The sequence below is a fragment of the Bos indicus genome, chromosome 1 (genome assembly GCF_029378745.1).
Source record: "Bos indicus isolate NIAB-ARS_2022 breed Sahiwal x Tharparkar chromosome 1, NIAB-ARS_B.indTharparkar_mat_pri_1.0, whole genome shotgun sequence".
In the NCBI taxonomy this organism is placed as follows: domain Eukaryota; kingdom Metazoa; phylum Chordata; class Mammalia; order Artiodactyla; family Bovidae; genus Bos; species Bos indicus.
Window position 1 is genome coordinate 133,314,633 of NC_091760.1, and position 19,483 is coordinate 133,334,115.

A 19,483-nucleotide genomic window follows, 5' to 3' on the forward strand; every position below is an offset into this window, starting at 1 on the left:
TCTGTATCTTTCCAGGGTATTCTGTTACCTCTGAAAGCTACACAGAAATTTAGCTTTGTGGCTACATAGCTATTTTTTATCTTTTACAATGTAAGTTTTGAAATATAACTTCACAACATAAGTTGTTTTCCACTATAAATACTAAAATTAAATATTATTATGCGACTATGTCATGCAAATTATTACTTTACCATTTGAGTTTATTTTTACCCTCAGTGATGATTTTGCTGCCTTCCCAACTATTTTTTTTTAATTTTATTTTTAAACTTTACAAATTGTATTAGTTTTGCCAAATATCAAAATGAATCTGCCACAGGTATACATGTGTTCCCCATCCTGAACCCTCCTCCGTCCTCCCTCCCCATACCATCCCTCTGGGTCGTCCCAACTATTTTTTTTAAATTATAGCCTATTGAAGAGCTATACTAGCTATTTGGAAAAATAAGACAATATTTTCTTTTATTTCAGGGATGGCATAGAATTTGCCTTTAAATACCAAAATCAGAAAGGACAAGAATACCCACCTCCTAATCTGGCTTTCCTAGAAGTACTAAGTGAATTTTCATCTAAGCTTCTTCGGCAAGACAAAAAGACTGTGTAAGTTGCACATTGTAGGACAAGTGGTTTTTATCATGACACCATTATAATTCTTGGAGAAGGAAATGGCAACCCACTCAGTACTCTTGCCTGGAAAATCCCATGGACAGAGGAGCCTGGCAGGCTACAGTCCATGGGGTCGCAAAGAGTGGGACACAACTGAGCAACTTCACTCATGTTATAATTCTAAGTGTTACAATTTTTGAAGGAATTAATCATGTAATTACATTGATAACTTAGGCTCTGATAGTTTAAAGGACTATAATTTTCTTTTAAACTTTGTATAGTTTTTCTTTGCTTACCTTTCAGTAGCCTAGAATTTGCAAGTGGGAATGATTTCTTATTCTCTTATTCAAAGATCTGTGAACACTAGCTTAACCATTGTGGAACACTTTCCTCTTTCCTTTTATATTAGTTATAGTTTAGTTTTTTTTGTATTTGACTTGTTTCCATAAAATCAAAGTCCAGTTGGCTTATAGTTTTCTTCATAACATAATAGTCTTCTATTTTCTGTTAGTTCTGTCCATTACTGCAAGTGGGGTATTGAAGTCTCCAACTATTTTTATTGAATTGTTATTTCTCCTTTCAGTTCTCAGTCCTCAGTTTTTGCTTTTGTATTTTGGGACTCTGTTGTTAGGTTGTATATATAATTGTTATGTTTCCCTGGTGGATTGATTGACTCTTAACTCCACCGCCTTCTCTGTCCCTAGAAAAGTTTGTCTTAAAGTCTATTTTGTCTGATACTAGTGTGTAACCACTCCAGCTCTATTTTAGTTACTGTTTGCATAGTATAGCTTTCTTTTCCCATCCTTTCACTTCCTATCTTTTTTGCCTTTGAATCTAAAGTATGTTTCTTGTAGACAGCATATACCTCAGAGATATTATAGGTTCAGTTCCTCACCACCACAAGAAAATATTGTGATAAAGTCACGTGAATTTTTCGGTTTGTCAGTGAGTGCATAGAAAAGTTGTATTTACACTCTACTGTAGTATATTAAGTGTATGATAGCAGTATGTCTTATAAACAGTGTTCATACCTTCATTTTAAAAACACATACTGCTTAAAAATACTAACCATCATCTGACAGTGCAGGCTTACTGCAAACTTTCAATGTGTAAAAACTGAGGTATCTGCAAAATGCAGTAAAGCAAAGCACAATAAAATGAGGTTATTAGTTATGTTATTTGTTATTAGATCATGTTATTTGTTTTAAAACAGTCTCTGCCAGTGATAACGTTTTCTGTATGTCTCTTTGATTTTTCCCTCTTTTATTGCCTTCTTTTATATTAAATAGATATTTTCTACTGTAACATTTTAATTCCTTCAGTCCTTAATTATATTTTTCAGTTCTTCCTTAATTGTGGATGTGATATTCCATCTCTATCTCATATCATTTCCTTACTCCAATACATCTTTGCCATCACCCACTTTTCTGTGTACGTTGTTAAATACACGTTTCTGTGTTATTGGCTCAACAACACAGTAGTGCATATTGTTTTATATAGTTGCTTTTTAAATCAATGAAAAGATAAGTAGGCAGTTATATTGTTCTTTATGACTACCTGGTAATTACTCTTCCACACTCATCATTTTTTCATATAAATTCAGATTACTTTTTGGTGTGTTTGTTTTTAGCCTGAAGAACTGTCTTTAGTATTTCTTGTAAGGCAAGTCAGCCACCAACAAATTCTCTATACGCTTTTGTCCATCTGAGAGTGTTTTTATTTCCTCTTTACCTTTAAAGTATAGTTTTTTAGATACAAGATTCTTGTTTGATAGTGTTTTACTTCTAGCATACTGACTATGTAATCCTGCTGCCTTCTGGCCTTTACTGTGTCTGATGAGAAGTCAGCTTTTACACTTATTGGCATTCTCTTGTTTGTAATCGATTACTTTTCTCTAACTACTTTCTAGATTTTTTAACCTTCGGCATTCAGCATCTTCATTGTGATGCGTCTTGTTGTGCATCTCTTTGTATTTATACTGCTTAGAGTTTGTTGAGCTTTGAGGATGTGTTGATTGTTTTTCATCAAATTCTGAAGTTATTATTATTTCCTCAAGTTTGCTTCTACACCTTTCTTCTGGTACTCCCATTACACATGTCAGTGTGTTTAATGATATCCCACATTTCTCTCAGGCACTGTTCATTTTTCTTCACTTTTTTTCTGTCTGCTCTTCAGATTACATAATCTCTATTGATATATGATCAAGATTATTGACTTCTGCCAGCTCAAATCTGTTGAGCACCTTTAATGAATTTTTAATTTCCATTGTTGTACTTCAAAATTCCATTTGATTCTTTATCATTTCTATCTTTTTATTCATGTTCTCTATTTAATGAAAAATAGTGTTACTATGGGGCTTACTTTTAATTCTTTAGACATTGTTTTCTTTAGTTCTTATGCCAGGTTTTCTGTTGCTTGGTTGTTTTTTTCCCCTGTATATGGATTACATTTCCCTATTTCTTTGCATGTCTCATAATTTTTTGTTGAAAAGTGACCATTTTAGATAACATTGCACTTATGATACATCATGAGATAATAATTTATCTACTCATGATGTTCATTCTTTATCTCCCTAGAGATTGATGTGATTGGTTACTTGGTTGTTTATTTCTTTAGAGACCTGCATCACCAAACTGTGAGGTCTGTTTCTCTTGCAGTATGCAGCCTCTACTGTCCCTACTCAGATCTTTATTCTTTGTTTTTTATCATTTAACCTGTATCAGCCTCTCAAAGGTTGTGCTTAAACTTCCTTATTAGCAAGTTAGATTTTTACCTTTTACTGTTGGATATGTGTGTGCCTTTTAAAAGCTGCTGTCACAGTTCAGATTGTTTACTTTGCCCCATGGTCAGTCAGGAGACCAGCAGCTTAGAAGCTTCCTCCCTGATTGCTCCTGAGAAGGGCAGCCTTGGGCCATGTAGTCTTCTAGACCAAGAGGAAAACATGTGATATAACATATTTATTTTATTTAACTTTACTTTTTTAGAGCAGTTTTAGCTTCATAGCAAATGTGAGGGGAAGGTACAGACAGTTCCCATCCCATAGACCCCCTAACGTCCCCCACTCTCAACATCTACCACCAAAAAGGTGGTTTTGCTGGGGACAGGGTATGCAACTCTCCACACACCACCATTTTAGAAATCCTGCCCTGTTTGAACATTTTAAAAGAGAATCAGTATCCTTTTTGAGCCAAACTTCTGGGTTTTTTTTAACATTGGTATTTAAAAACAAAAAAAGGAAGAAAGGAAGAAACACACATGCACCCTTAGTAATACATTGCTTATTCCAGAGATAATGTGAAGCAAAATCTTAAATTCTCAATCCCTGTCTTTCTAAAGGTAACCACTGTGAACAGTTTAATGTGTATCTTTAAGGATTATTCAGAGAGAGAAGAGAATTTCAGGTTGTGAAAAAAATTAAATAAGTGATGCATGAACTGCTTCCATAAAAATGACTGCTTCTGTTCTGTCTCTAGTCACTCATACCTAGAAAAATTCCTTACGGAACAAATGATGGAAAGGAGAGAGGATGTATGGCTTCCACTCATCTCCTATAGAAATTCTTTAGTCACTGGCGGTGAAGATGACAGAATGTCTGTGAACAGTGGAAGTAGCAGCAGCAAAACCTCCTCAGTAAGGAATAAGAAAGGACGACCTCCACTTCACAAAAAACGAGTAGAAGGTAAGTGTGCCTCTATGGTGTGAGGCAAATGATGTGCCTGTCAAGATAAATAAAGCAGTGAATACTCTGCTGAAGCAAGGTAATTCTGTTACGCACATTATTTCCTTGTGTGTTTCATACACACTGAGAGAGGTGTAGGCATGAAGGTTAGAATAGACAAAGTCAAGAAGAGGGTCAAAGAAAAAGAAATTGAAGTTGAAAAAGCATTGAACACAGGAAGATGATAAGCACAGAGAAGTAAAGGAGACAAGAAGGTTTACAAGATTGATTCCCTTACCATAGACCTCTAATACATTAAAATTTAAAATAAGACAGTCATAATGTTATTCTAAAGGAGATCAGTCCTGGGTGTTCGTTGGAAGGACTTATGCTGAAGCTGAAACTCCAGTACTTTGGCCACCTCATGTGACGAGTTGACTCATTGGAAAAGACCCTGATGCTGGGAGGGTTTGGGGGCAGGAGGAAAAGGGGATGACAGAGGATGAGATGGCTGGATGGCATCACCGACACGATGGACATGAGTTTGGATAAACTCCAGGAGTTGGTGATGGACAGGGAGGGCTGGCGTGCTGCGATGCATGGGGTTGCGAAGAGTCGGACACGACTGAGCAACTGAACTTAACTGAATGTTATTCTATCAACATGTATCCTAATATAGGAGAGATTCTGGTAATTTGAGGGTAGAACTCTCCAACACATTGAATATACCAAAACAACTTTCCATTTCCACTGCTTGGTTGGAAAATCTATTTTTGTATATTAAAATAGTGATGGTCAGATCTAGTTTTAGATCTAGACCTCATAGATTTAGATTATTCATAGGCTATGGGGAACGGGGAGTTGAATTGTCATGAAAATGTGATCAAGAGTAGAAATTCCTATATCCCAAAAGACTAAAGATTGCTATTAAAACAAAAGTGTGAAAGTTGCTCAGTTGTGTACGATTCTTTGCAACCCCATGGACTGTAGCCTGCCAGGCTCCTCTGTCCATGGAATTCTCCAGACCATAATATACCAGAGTGGGTATATTTCTTTCTCCAGGGGATTTTCCCAACCCAGGGATCAAACCCAGGTCTCCTGCATTGCAAGAGGATTCTTTACCATCTGAGCCACCAGGGAAGCCCAAAGGATTATTCTTTTTTTTTTTTTTTTTTTAAGGATTATTCTTAAACTAAGAGAAAACTCAAGAGTAAAAATGCTTATTTCCTCAAATAATCTTCCTCCATCTCCATGATCCTCCTAATAAAATTTCTCCAAACCAAGAGAGCAATATGCTTCTTTTTACAAATTTGTTTACTTCTGCTACCTTAAAAACAGTGACTCATCAAAGACTTTGCTGAAATCTGTAGCAGAATTAATTAGAATTTAAGTCTAATGTTTCTTTCATCATTGAGGAGGTGGTATGAACTATTGATGAAGAGCACAAAGTCTAAATTCAGAGTTCTAGACTACAGACCTGGCTTTCTCGTTTTTCAGCTGTATAACCTTTGAGCATGTTACTGAACTTCTATAAACCCCAGTCACTGAGCAGATGAAGGATGATCTGAGTACTTGTCCTGTTGCCTATTGTGAATATTAAATGAGATACTCTTAAGTAAAAAACTTAGTACACAGACAGTGATTACCTAGCATAGTGCTTGACACAAAGGCATCGTTTGATAAATGTTAGCTGCCATTGTTCAGATGTGGTCATCATATAGTATTGCCCCTCATCTAGCATTAGTCAGTGGATTAGGCTGAATGTATATTTCAAAGAGAATAAAAAGATTTGAATATATTTACAAAATTAATGTTAAAGATTTCCTTTGAAGTTTCAACTTTAGGACTTAACATCTTTTTGGTCCAGAAAATGAAAATAACAGAACCCTATCTTTATAGTATAGGATCCTCAACTTTTCCCTAAAGAATGATTTCAGTCATTTCCTCTTGAAAATGTCTTTATCTGGGCACCCCACATCTATTCATCTATCTGGACTTTTTTTTCCTGCTCACAGCTTTTCTTAGGTGTAGTATGCATTTATGAGCCAGCATTCATCAAATCCTTGCTATATACTTACATTCTATCACTTAATCATTTATTTGACCAATGTTTGTAAAGCACTTAGGTCAGTTCCTGGCACATAGTGAATGCTATGTAGATGTTTTATAAATCAGTTCTGAGTTAAGCACTATTACCCAGATTTTACAGAGAAGAAACAAAGGCCTAGAGAATTTAGATACCCACTTATCTACACACTAATGGAGAGTTCGTCATTAGTGTGCTCAGGACAGAGAGGTATATGTGGGGCCAGATAACCCAGTTTCGTAACAATTTAATTGCAAAAAAAGAAAATCTTTCTCTGTATTAGTTTCAGATTTACCAAGTGATTGAGGTAGGTTAGGTGTCCAGAACCCTTAAGCAATGGGGTTTCATCAGTTTGGGATGAAGATGAGAGAGCTTTGCAAGAAGTGTTTTCATTGAGGTATCTTGAGGGGTTAGTAGGATCTCTTCAAGAAGAATAAATTCTTCCTGAAGTTATTCTTTTATTCAGTAAGTTTTTACCAAGCACCATCCTAAGAACTGTGCTAGATGCTGGGGATTTGGTATTAAGAAAAGAGTTCATACTACAGAAAGGGAGACAGAAGCAGGCAGTTTCAGTTCAGCATGGTGAGTGCTCTGATGGGCCAGAAAGGTTCTCTGGAAACATACAAGGAGTGACCAATCTCTTAATGCATCCCAGAAGATTTTTTTGGAGATGACGTGTAGTAGAAAGCTGAAAGATGGTTTACCAAGTTAAAAAACTTAAATGAAACCATTCCTATGGTCATCAAATTTTGCAGCAGAGAATAACAGTTTTGAATTAAATGTTGAATGAAAGTGATATGAATAAAAGATGTAATCTTGGCTGACTTAGAAGAGATTTGGTAGTGAGCTTCAGATCAGTGGAATGACCTTAACCAGATAGTAGATAGATATTTCCAGGAACAAAAAAGCTTATCTAGAACATACGTGCATCTGACAAAATTTTAGAAAACCTGAGGGCGATAGAATGCTTGATGGCTAAAGAGAAGCCTCGCGTGCACATTGTCTCTGTGACTTAATGGGGGAGGAAAACTTCGTAATATATATTGTGATTAAAATTCTTCTTCACAAGAAAATGCAGTTGACTTTGAACCAATGGGGTGAGGGGGAGCAACCACCTACATAGTTGAAAATCCATATCTAACTTTATAGGCCATATACATGGTTCTGCATCCATGGATTCAGCCAACCATGAAGCATATAGCACTGGAATACATATTTATTTTTTTAAATCCATGTTTAAATGGACCCAACAGTTCAAACTATATTGTTCAAGGATCAACTGTAATTTAGAATTTTATAGGTAGAACTTTAGGATTACATAGTATTTTATCAGAATTTAGATATGCAAATGATGCTATAAACAGTGATTTAATCTGTTCAAGCCTTTATGAATGATCTTTAGAAGAAGGAAAAAATAGTTCCTGGTCTCTTGAAGAAACTTAAATCTGATTATAAAGATAGCGAATGCACATTACAGATCACTGCCAGGAGAGTATATAAAATTAAGCCCTAAGTGAGCAAGAATGATTCTGTTTCCTCTAGAAGCTAAAAAAGAATGGTAAGTAGGGGCCAAGCAGGGTGACCAGGGAAGACTTCCCTAAAGAGGCTGAAGTTAAAGGTGTGAAAACAGACCTTCAATCCAGCCCTAGAAGTATAACTTGGCAGAGAGTTACTTGTCTGGTGACCAGACCCTAATTGTGTAATAGGATTTGCTGATTTCTCAGTGAAGCCAGACTTTCAGTGCTACTGCCTGGGGCCCCTGTAAGACCCAGCAAATAGGCCCTTTATGGCTTGAGCAAAGGGAGGTAGAGGGGTCTCTGGCTGGCTACATTCTTCCTCTCTCTGGAAGTAGAGGGACTTGGAAGAGATGATGATGTAGGATAGCTAACATGTATTTGCTGATTATATACATCACCTCATTTAATCCTTACAATAGGGAGGGCAGTTACTGAAAGTCCATTTTGTATATGAGGAGATTGAATTTTGGAAATTTAATAGCTTATACAAAGTCACACAAGTGATTGGTATAACTGGAATTCAGACCTATGCAGTCTACTCCAGAGCCATGCTCTTTGAATGTGTGCTGTAACTTCTACCAGAGCTCATTCCACCTGTGACATTCTGTGACTCCAACTGGAATTTTACAGATGAAAGCCTGGATAATACGTGGCTGAACAGGACTGACACCATGATTCAGACTCCTGGCCCCCTGCCCGCACCACAGCTCACTTCCACCGTCCTGCGGGAGAACAGCCGGCCCATGGGAGAGCAGATTCAGGAGCCTGAGTCTGAACATGGCTCCGAGCCTGACTTTTTACACAAGTGAGTAGTAAAAAATGGTTTTCTTGGCATAAACCTTCAACTGTTAAAGTAAGAATTATTATTTCATCCGAGCATATTCTTTTCTCAATTCATGAGAAAACAAAACCACCAAGAGATTAAATAACTTATATTAGAAGATATATAATATCTTCTAAAGTGGTGATAAATTCTGAGAATAGTTGCTCTTTCTGTAAAAGAGAATCAAGCTCTTACCTTTTCCCACACCAGAGATTAAAGTGTTTTCTGGTACTATGGCTCTGCAAATCACAGAAAAGTCAGGGTGATGGCATGACTTGCTATGAAAACCTTAAGTTTTTCTTTGTTATTTTTCTATTCAAATTTGAAAGTCTCTAAGCTCCTCACTTGTGTTTCTATTCATTTAAAATAATTCTGTTGAGTTATTCTGATGGATAAAAGAATTCTCACTCAAACTCAACAAACTTAGCAGGTTGAAAAGAGAAAGGTTAGAAATGTTAAAAGTATTCAGATCTTGGGTTTTCATAAGGAATCCTTTCTCTGAAGGTCTGCCATCTTCAAAGCTGAAAGGATAATTATTGTCAGCTCCTGCATAACTGAGCAGTCTTAGAGGGGAGTTTGCCTTATGACCAACATTCCTACTTCACTTCCTTGGGCAGTGGGAAGTCTTATTTGAGCAGCTCGCCTTGCTTTCCTGACTTGATACCATGTCAGGCCCTCCTGGCTGTGGTCTGTCACCTTTTTCCTGCTATAGTTTTATAGGTTGAATCAAGGTGGTAGCCTCACATGATACAAAGACAGCTGCTTTGAGAGAACTTCATGTGGCAGATTTTAGCTACCAGAAAGTCATCCCATCTAAGTTTGCATCCTATAAAATTCTCAAGAAGCATATGTATGCAAGTGTCCATGTTTCAGGAAGGATAGAGTGCAGGTGAAGATGTGGCCCAGTATGTATCTGACTCCAAACTTCCTCAGGACTGAGAAAAAATGTGGTCTACCCTTCCTTGTTTGACTCTGGAGAGCTCTGAGCCACCAAGCCGGCATCATTCCTGTCTCTTAGGGGATTTAGTGTCCAGCTAGGAACACTTGTAAATAGGGTAGCTGCTGGATACAGGAGTCTGAGAAGCATTCTTGTTCAGTAGGGATTTGGGGAATTAAGCTGATAATTTAAGTACCTAATAGGAGAGGAAAAAGTTTTCCTCAGCCCTCTTAGAGCCCCTGTCTGGGTCTAAAAATTAAACTGACAAAGACAGATTAACAGGAGAAAAGTATACAAATGTTATTAAATTTTTACATGTACAGGAGAGCCTTCACAAGAGAAGGAAGATCTGAAGAAGTAACCAGAGTAGGAAGCTTTTAAGCCTTTTAGACAAAGAAACAATACATTTGTGAAGAAATGACAAGACACATGAGTTTGGACTAGGGGTGGCGCCAGGGCTAGGTGGTCCTCATCTTCCTTAACCAGGAAGAATGAGCATTTGCTTAGCAAGGTTTGTTTGCAGGTTCCTCTGCTGCCATCTCTGGGCTCATCAGAGTCTGTCTCCAGTAAAGGATAATTTATTTCCTACCCTTTTAAGATGAAAAGGGGAACTGTTTTTTTGTATTTTGCTGCTGCTTAATTGCCTTCAGCTCAAGAGGCATATTTGGGGATGACATATTCCGATTGCTTTCACACCTAACAACTAGCTGCCACAGCTCTTGGGGACTTAGGGATCTCCAGCTTACTACCATTTCTGCCAAGACAGGTCCTTTGATAATTATCTCAACCTTGACCCTGGAATAAATCCAGCTAAGTCCCCTTAAATGGGGATTAGACCAACCAACTATGCCTTCTTAGCATGGGACCGATTACCTAAACCCTGCCTCTGCTGCCACAAAATGAATAATACTACCCTCTTTTAGTCCTCAGATGCAGATCTCTTGGTTAGGCCAGCCGAAATTAGAAGACTTAAATCGGAAGGACAGAACAGGAATGAACTACATGAAAGTGAGAACTGGAGTAAGGCATGCCGTGTAAGTGTTCCATCAAGTTCATGAGAACATGACGACTGTGTGATGATGGTCATTCTGTGTAATGACTTGGGTTTCTCTGATGTTTAGTCTTAGGAGTTAAAATCAATTCAAATATGCTATGCAGCGTAGAATAGGAATGGAGGGCATGGGCTCTTAATGCGTTCAGCATTTAAATCCTAGTGCTGTCCCTTGTCAGCTGTGTGGTCTTGGGTAAGCTCTAAAACCTCTGTGCCTCCAGTTCCTCATTTGTAAATCTGGGATAATAGTGGGAGTTTGTGTACATAGTTAGCTAGTAATATGGTTATTGCGTTTAACTTCCTTCTGATGAACTGAGATGAAATCTTGAGTGAATCAAATGAATGATCCTTAATTACCTGAGTTCAATAGCATAATTTGTGCAGTCTGTTGACTGCAATTGGAAGGTGCTTTAACTGGTTCGGAAACCCAATATGAAAGTCAGGATTCCAGGTTCTATGAGTCTGAACAGCTTTCTGACTGTATCTTTTCATGTTAGTCGGGGTCTCATGGAGGAAGATGCTGAGCCCATCTTTGAAGATGTGATGATGTCATCCCGGAGCCAGTTAGAAGATATGAACGAAGAATTTGAAGACACCATGGTTATTGACCTGGTAAGGAAGTTCAATACATTTTTTTCTGTTAAAATATGTGAAAGCGTTGGTGTAAGATGATGCTCTTATTTTAAGAACCCTGTGAGGGACGAGAGGAGGTAACACTGACTAGCTGTGGGTGTGGCATTTGGATGAGCTTGTGTTTTTCAAACCTGCTTTCAAAGCAAGTCAGATTTTGAATTCTGGCAATAATAGGGACTGGCTCCTTATTACATTCATGAAAAACAGCTTCCCGAGATCTGCCTTTCAGTGCAGCATGTGCATCTGGCCTCTCGTACTTTAAATTGGAGTCTGACTATATACACTGTGCTCCAACATAGCAACCAGTTGCAGAATATGGACCTTATCTGTTCAGTAAAGAGAGACATGTTTAAGGAAACCTGAATATGGACTTAGTGTAGGTATACTAAGAAATGATTAACTTTGTCAGAAATACATGGGGGTTATGTTCTTTTAAAAAGAGATCTGTTAAGAGACACACTGAAGTTGTCCGAAGTGAAATAACATGAGAAGGAAAAAAAAAAACAGGTGATTCAATGAAACAAGATTGGCCAAATGTTTGAAAATTGTTGAAGCTGGGTGATAGGTGCACAGGGGTTCACCATACTGCTTCCTCTGGGTATTAATTTGCTAGACTGCCATACAAACACACCACTGACTGGGTGGCTTAACACATTTATTTTCTCACAGTTCTGGAGGTTAGAAGGCTGAGAGCAAGGTGTCAGCAATGTTGATTTCACTCTGAGACCTCTCTCCTTGACTTGTAGATGGCCCTCTTCTCCCTCTGTCTTCACATGATGTTTCCTCTCTGTGTCTCCTCTTCTTATAAGAACATAGATCACATTGAATTAGAACCCACCCATATGATCTCTGAGCTTCTCTGGTAGCTCAGTTGGTAAAGAACCTGCCTGCAGTGCAGGAGACCACGGTTCAATCCCTGGGTCAGGACAATCCCCTGGAAAAGGAAATGGCAAACCACTCCAGTAGCTTTGCCTGGAAAATCCCACGGACAGAGACACCGGGTGGGCTACAGGTTGTGGCACAGAGGATAAAGAGTCTGCCTGCAATGTGGGAGACCTGGGTTCAATCCCTGGGTCAGGAAGATCCCTGGAGAAGGAAATGGCAATCCACTCCAGTATTCTTGCCTGGAGAATCCCCGTGGACAGAGGAGACTGGCGGGCTACAGTCCATGGTGTCCCGAAGAGTCGGACATGACTGAGCAATTTCATGTTCACGTTCATATGATCTCCTATTAACTACCTCACCTCTTTTTTTAAAAAGCCTATCTCCAAATACAGTCAAATTCTGTGGTCTAGGGGTTAGCACTTAAATATATTAATTTGAGGGGCAAAATTTAGCTCATAACAGTATGTTTTATGTAACTTATATGCTTACCAAACCTTTACATAACGAAAAGGTTTGGTAAGAAATGTAAATGAGACATATCCGGTCTATAACCGCCTTCAACCCACCCATCAGTAGGTCTCCATCTGCCTACCTGGGGTAGGGAATTCAGTGAAGTTTTGTCACCTACTGTTTGATCATGATTGACTGGAATATAATTATTCCATAATAATTGAATATAATTATTCCATGATTGAAAGGTGTGTTGTTTATAGGCCCCAAAATTATATGCTTTTATACATTCATTGTAATTTGAAAGCCTTTAAAAAAAAAAAAAAAAAAAAAACCTAAGTGATAAAAGCCAAAGTTAGATTTTTCTTTAATGTATGCTCCTATAAGTCAGACTCTTTTCCTTTCAAAGTGACACTTAACAGTTATTTATATTAATGATACCATAGAAATATTAGCTGATTATCACAGTTTGTCTTAATGTATCTCAGGAAAAAAATTAAGTATCGGTTTCTCTTTCCAGCCCCCATCAAGAAATCGGCGAGAGAGAGCGGAGTTGAGGCCAGATTTCTTTGATTCTGCAGCTATCATAGAAGACGATTCAGTAAATGTTACATTATTACTGTTCTTTCTTGTGTTTTCTGGGTCTTGTTTATGCATGAAGTTAATAATTGTGTTTCATTTTTTCTAGGGATTTGGAATGCCTATGTTCTGAAGTCTGAAGAAAATTTACAAATCTGGAACTCTATTATTTAGAGCTAGAGGCCTATATACTGTGATAGCTTGTATGGGGAAAAAAACACTTTTGATGTGATCTGATTTGTTTTTTAATCAAATGATTAAGGTCAATCCCTTTTTGCAGTGACAGAAGAGGCGCATGTAAATTACCCAAGGGAATGTTGGTGAATGTCACCTCAGAAAGACTGACCTGAAAAATCATTTGTGTCCTATTATTGGACTTATCCCAGTACAGATGTGTGTGTTTTTCTGGAGGGAGGAAGAAATTTTAAATTTTTAAAACAGCTGTCAAGATAAACACTGTAATACACCTGTTTTATGAAAACTCAGCATTGAGTAAAAAAAAAATATTTTTAACTTTATTTTCCTGTTGTACAATTTAAAAACCGTTTTAACATTTTGCCTTTTTATGTTTTAAAAGCTAACCATTTTTATTAAACCTATGAGTAAGCAGCTCACCCTAATTGCCGGAAGAGTGTTTTTGGAGCTCACTGGATTTGGTTGACCATGTGGAATACGGGAATATGGAGGAGCAGAATATTGACAAGCTATGATGAAATTCCCACAGTGCATCTCTGCCAAAAACCACACACCCTCTGTGGACATGGATATGAATTCCCAGATTTTATATACTCTTGAATAAAAAGGTTTATTTTTATTTATAAGGGGGCATAAAATAAGAAATGTCCATGCAGCCATTTTTCCAACAGATGCTGTACACCGTTCATTTTATATAGAATAGGGAGATTCAAATACAGTACATTTTCTATTGGTATTTGTTCTGTGCATTTTTAGCAACTTCTACCAGCAAATAAAGTATTCTCAGTAAAACAAAATGGTTCTCAAGTTATCAGTTTGCTGTTTTTACCACTTATTTCATGCCCTGCCAAATTCAAGTTACATGGACTTCGATTTTCTTAAAAAGATAATCATGAACTCCTTTGCCATTCAAACGTAATTTTAAGTGTAACATAACCGTGTCTACTTCCCATGCACTTACTACCCTTATGCACTAATTTTGTGAATTACGTTTACCAATTATAGAAGTATGTGCTGCATAGAAGTCTGTGCTTAGAGGGTGAAGTTCTTAAGCTTACCTTGAAATACAGCTACATTTCAGTGTTAAATGTGCATATTAAGGATAATTCTTTGGGGGAAAGAAATTATGAATCTTCAGGACAGCCTTCGATGGTTTAGAGTTACATTCTGCTTAGACTTTTATGACTTGCTGCTACTGTTATTTTAAAAAGCCCACTTAGTTTCTTCCTTTCTGATTTTAAAAGTAAGCCTCAAAATTTGCAAACCAATCCACCACAGCTGTTTCCCGGCTGGTTTTTAAAGTAGCTGCAACAGAATGATGAGGCTTTGCTTTCCCTTTTTACCAAAAAAATAAATAAAAGCGTTTTTTAAATAACAAATCTGTGCACCCAGTGACTATGTGGGAAAGCAAAATGGGTTATTTTATTCATCCTTTTAGTAAACAAACTTCTCAACATTTGTACAGTTCTGAAAAAAACTTCTTGGTCACCAAAAATGTTTTATCTGCTAATTTAGCAATTCCTGGGCCCCATTTAGGGGGCTGGGGTATTGCTTTCTTCCAGAAATATGGATTTCACTGGACATGAACGGGCAGGGATGACTGGACTGTCCATACCAGCCCTGGCACCTGCACAGATTGGTCCTTTGCTGGACAGTTTCATGTGGAAAAACCAGTGCCGACTTAGAATCGTAGACAACCACACGACAGAAAAGGCTTAGTATCTACTCCAATGGGTTTCCAGTTTAGTTTGAAGTCAATCGAATTTTTGTATTTTCAGTGTCTCCTTGATTGGTTTTGCTAGTAATTCTGTAAATTGTACATTTGCAATATGAGGTTTTTTTCCTTTTGTACAATTTGAAACTGATGCTTCACCTTTCCTTTAATAAACTATTCAAAATCAGGCTTGTGGTAGTCATCCTATTGTTCCATTAGGTAAAGCTTGAAAGAGGTGATTTCTCGTCCTGTTCAACAGAATGATGACGCTTTCTTTTTTTTTTTTTTTTTTTTAAACCAAGAGCTGAGAATTTGCTGTTTAGGATAATTTGTTAAAACAACAGCAAATCACTGTTATCAATGAGGCTTTACTTTTTTAAGCAAGTAGAATTTTAGGACTAGCTCATCAATTTTCTTTCATCCATTGGATTTCCTTGGAGAGAAGGAAAGACTGGTTAGACCAAGTGAGCATTCAAGAGGAAGTCTCTTGTGGGCTGAGTGTTGGAGGAGGCATTCATGGATTATCAAATGGTCTGAAGCCTGGGACCTTCCCCCGTCTGAGATCCAGACCCAGCACTTAGGCATGACCATGCCCTTTAAAGACTTGTGTTCTACATGGCTGCCAAAAGTGAAGGTTTCTCTTGACACTGCTGCCAGATGTCACTGCACAAAATCATGTCCTACACTTTACGGGCCCCACCATGTTCTCTGGGCTGTGTTCATTAGATGGCCTGAGATGTCCATGAGAAGCAGCAGGAACACAGGAGATAAATGGGCAGTGGGGACTCTGAGGCAGCCAAAGATGGAAGGTGATTAAATTGGGGCTCTAGCAGCTCATCTTGAAGGTTTGTGCTTATGAGATTAGACCAGGGCTTTACCCAGGTGCGATTCTACCCTGGCTGTGACTGTTGGCCCTGCTCTCAGAAAAGAAACAAGAAGCAGGATCTTCCTGGGAAGCAAAGACTTAGTGCCTGTTCATAGCAGACCAAACTCAAGTAAGGTTCCGTCCCTGCCCTCCCAAGTGCCTTGCTCTGCAGAGGACAAGGATAGCTTTCTACTCCCAAGGACACACAAATGATCACAAAGACAGTAGGGACATGGGAAGTACCTACCTACTAAATACTAAATAATAAATCTGGTGACAAGATTCAGCATTTTCCTCTAAAACAAGACCATAGTTGGGAAAGGCATGCCTAAACACCAGCCCATGAGAACTCAATGCCACTCTGTAACCCAAAAAGGCTGGTCTACTGGACAAAGCTGCCAAGATCTTAACAGCCTTGTGTCTCCTTCACCACCAGCTTGGTTTTCAAATGGGCCAAATCCTAGATTTGCAGACCCCAGAAACTATTGGCCAGGCAACTTCAAACTATTGAGCCACACACAGGCCAACCTATATGATTCTTCCTTAGCCAGGAGGCCTCTAAAAACCCAGGAATCTGCCACCACTCCTTTCCCAGCTCCCATAGCTTAATCTTTCTGCTGATGCCAAAGAGAAGTACAAAGGACCCCTGGCCAAACATCTCTACCCACTAGGAACTTATCACCTAGCTTGGAAGACAAAACTGTTTCAGGTCTAAAAAGGAAAGGAGGGTGAGGAATACACCATAAGCTGCTTTAAAAAATACATGTTATGACAGAATCATCTCAATACAAGTTGAGATGAACTAATGGGAAAGTCAGGCCCTTGAGCGTGAGCAGATTGGAGCTACTTGAAGCAAGACAGTATTCTCAAAACTCACTAGAGGCAGGACAGGGACATACCAGAACCTTCTGTGTGGGCTGCAGACTCTGGAGAGCAGGGTGCTATCCATTAGAAGTGCTAGAAATGCAACAAGATCTGGACATGGATTTCTGGCTTAGCAGGAGGCCACAGAGATGGGCGAGAGGAGGGGGAAGACTGTTGTAAAAGAACTCGGAACCCAACTAGAGTGGGAGATTTCCATTCTCCCAACAGAGGGAAGATGCTCAAGAAAAATAACTAGGGGCATAAACCTGTCTATCCAGAATGGTGGGGTGACTGGCAGAAATGGGAAAAGTGGATGATAGTCACATGTAGGTTAAGTTGAGCTTAAAATGATACAATCAAGCAGGGCTTACAGACCTTTGGAGCTAAGAGTCTGGAACCAAGAAAGTCATCAGGGATTGAAGGATTCAGAATTCTCACCTCAGAGAAGCACACCCATGCTTTAGTCTTCATGTTGGAATCACTTAAAATCACCATTTCTGGTATAACTTAATAGTTTACATACTCAGAAAAATAAAATCAACAAGGGTAGGGGAAAAAAACTCTATAAAGTGGTCTACAGACATAAAGGACTGATTCTTTAAAAATGATAACCACTCAAGTTACTAATCCAAATAACCATGTATCTTCTGTTGAGAAACAATTACAAAAAAGTCTTGAACTTTAGAAGATTTGATGTTGATAAAGCTATAGTATCTCTGACATTGGTGTTTATTGTAGGACTAAGCAAGTGAGTAAAATACCCTTAAAAAACACAGGTTTCAACTGGGCAAGTCCACTTATACAGGTTTTTCAACAGTAGCTACTACAGTACTACATGGCCCACAGTTGATTGAATCCTGGACGTGGAACCACAGACTGGATCTGCATATAGGGAGAGCCAAGTATATTTTACATGGCTTCTCAACATCAGGAGGGCAGGCCCCCCTAACCTCCACATTGTTCAAGGGTCAAGTATATACCGAATAAGAGCCCATTTCATCAGTGTAGGAGAAGACCTAATTATGGAAAAAAAGAAAAGCAAATAACTTATATGTTAGATTAGAATTAAAAGTTTCAGTATGAACTCATATTTTCAAAAATGTACATAATATATATATTTTCATGTATATATGTTCCCCATATACATATATATACACACACATACCAGGATAAATATTTCATAGTCCGCTGAAAATACCTAGAAGCAATGACAAGCCAGTATCAATGTGAAAATCTAGGGTCAATGTTTGCATCCAAATTTCATCTACTAAAAGAAACCACGGCTCTAAGAAAAACATACGATGAACCGAGTATATTATCCTGTGTCAAAAAATAAGCAAGGGCACAAAAAATTACTGTAACATACCAAAAGGACTAAGAAACCAGCTTGAAAGAGCACCCCTCTGGCCATATCAGGAAATTCTGAACATCAAAATGTGTAACATTAAATCTTTAAAGAACCCATGATTGAATATATTTATATTCATTCACTAAAAACAAGCATTTATGAAATTATGTACCAAGCACAGATTTCAGCTATGAAAATATGATTCTCAATCTCAAGAAAGCCTAGGGTGGGGCTTCCCTGGTGGCTCAGTGGTAAAGAATCCTCCTGCCAATGCAGGAGACATGGGTTCGATCTCTGGTCCGGTAAGATCCCACATGCCTCAGAGTAACTAAGCCCGTGCACCACAGCTACGGAGCCTGTGCTTCTGAGCCTGGGAGCCGCAACTACTGGGAAACCATATGCCCTCGAGCCTGTGCCCTGCAACGAGAAGCCTGAGCAGTGCAACTACAGAGTAGCCCCAACTTGCCACAACTAGAGAAAAGCCCACACAACAACAAAGACCCAGCCCAGCCAAAAATCATAAATTAAAAAACCCTGGGGTGAAGGTATGGGACAGGGAGAAAAATGTAACAAACTAGTATAACGTGCGTCTGACAATTTGATAGGGTGAAGGATGGCACAGTAAGAAAAGGCTTCCCCAGCGGCTCAAACAGTAAAAAGTCTGGCTGCAGTTGCAGGACACCCAGGTTCGATCCCTGGATGGGAGAAGGGCAACCCACTCCAGAATTCTTGCCTGGAGAATTCCATGGACAAAAGAGCCTAGCAATACAGTCCATGGGGTCGCAAAGAGTCAGACACAACTGAACATAGTAAGAAAAATAAACTATTTCAGGAAAACTGTTTAAAAATGAAAACATAATCTACATGTCTAAATTGATACTAAAAATTTTTTGAAGAGGAGAAGACTCCATCCTTCCTTCCTTATGGATAAAATGATAGAATCAGAAATACAGTATTTTATAACCAACACAGAACAGCTGATTGAGGCAAGAATCGTACTACAAGTACTAGACAAAAGTGTGCTGACAAAAGTGGGCTTACAAAATGCCCCCAGATTCGTTACTAATTACAAAGAGAAAATTACAAAGGCTGTCATCTTTGTAGCTGTCACCTTATCCAAGTGATCAGATTCAATTTCATCAATAATGGGAAAAAACTAACGTGCTTCCTAATGTAATATAAGAAAAGAACACTCGTGTATTATTCTTACCTGGATCTAAAGGTCTGTAAACAGACAGACCCAAACTGAGCGACTGTCTACAAAATACTTTACAA

At 38.4% G+C, this 19,483-nt stretch overlaps 1 protein-coding gene across 5 annotated transcripts in view; it reads left to right on the forward strand.

Moving 5' to 3' along the window:
- Positions 1 to 15,319, forward strand: part of STAG1 (STAG1 cohesin complex component) — a 509,253-nt gene extending 493,934 nt beyond the window's left edge. For all 5 annotated transcript variants that reach the window (XM_070770514.1, XM_070770470.1, XM_070770576.1 and 2 more), the window contains 7 exons: positions 469 to 597; positions 4,077 to 4,282; positions 8,495 to 8,669; positions 10,548 to 10,658; positions 11,173 to 11,287; positions 13,164 to 13,244; positions 13,332 to 15,319. In XM_070770514.1, the coding sequence (XP_070626615.1) occupies positions 469 to 597; positions 4,077 to 4,282; positions 8,495 to 8,669; positions 10,548 to 10,658; positions 11,173 to 11,287; positions 13,164 to 13,244; positions 13,332 to 13,355 (841 nt within the window). In that variant the 3' untranslated portion in view covers positions 13,356 to 15,319. The remainder of the gene's footprint in view (positions 1 to 468; positions 598 to 4,076; positions 4,283 to 8,494; positions 8,670 to 10,547; positions 10,659 to 11,172; positions 11,288 to 13,163; positions 13,245 to 13,331) is intronic.
- Positions 15,320 to 19,483: the final 4,164 nt, after the last annotated feature.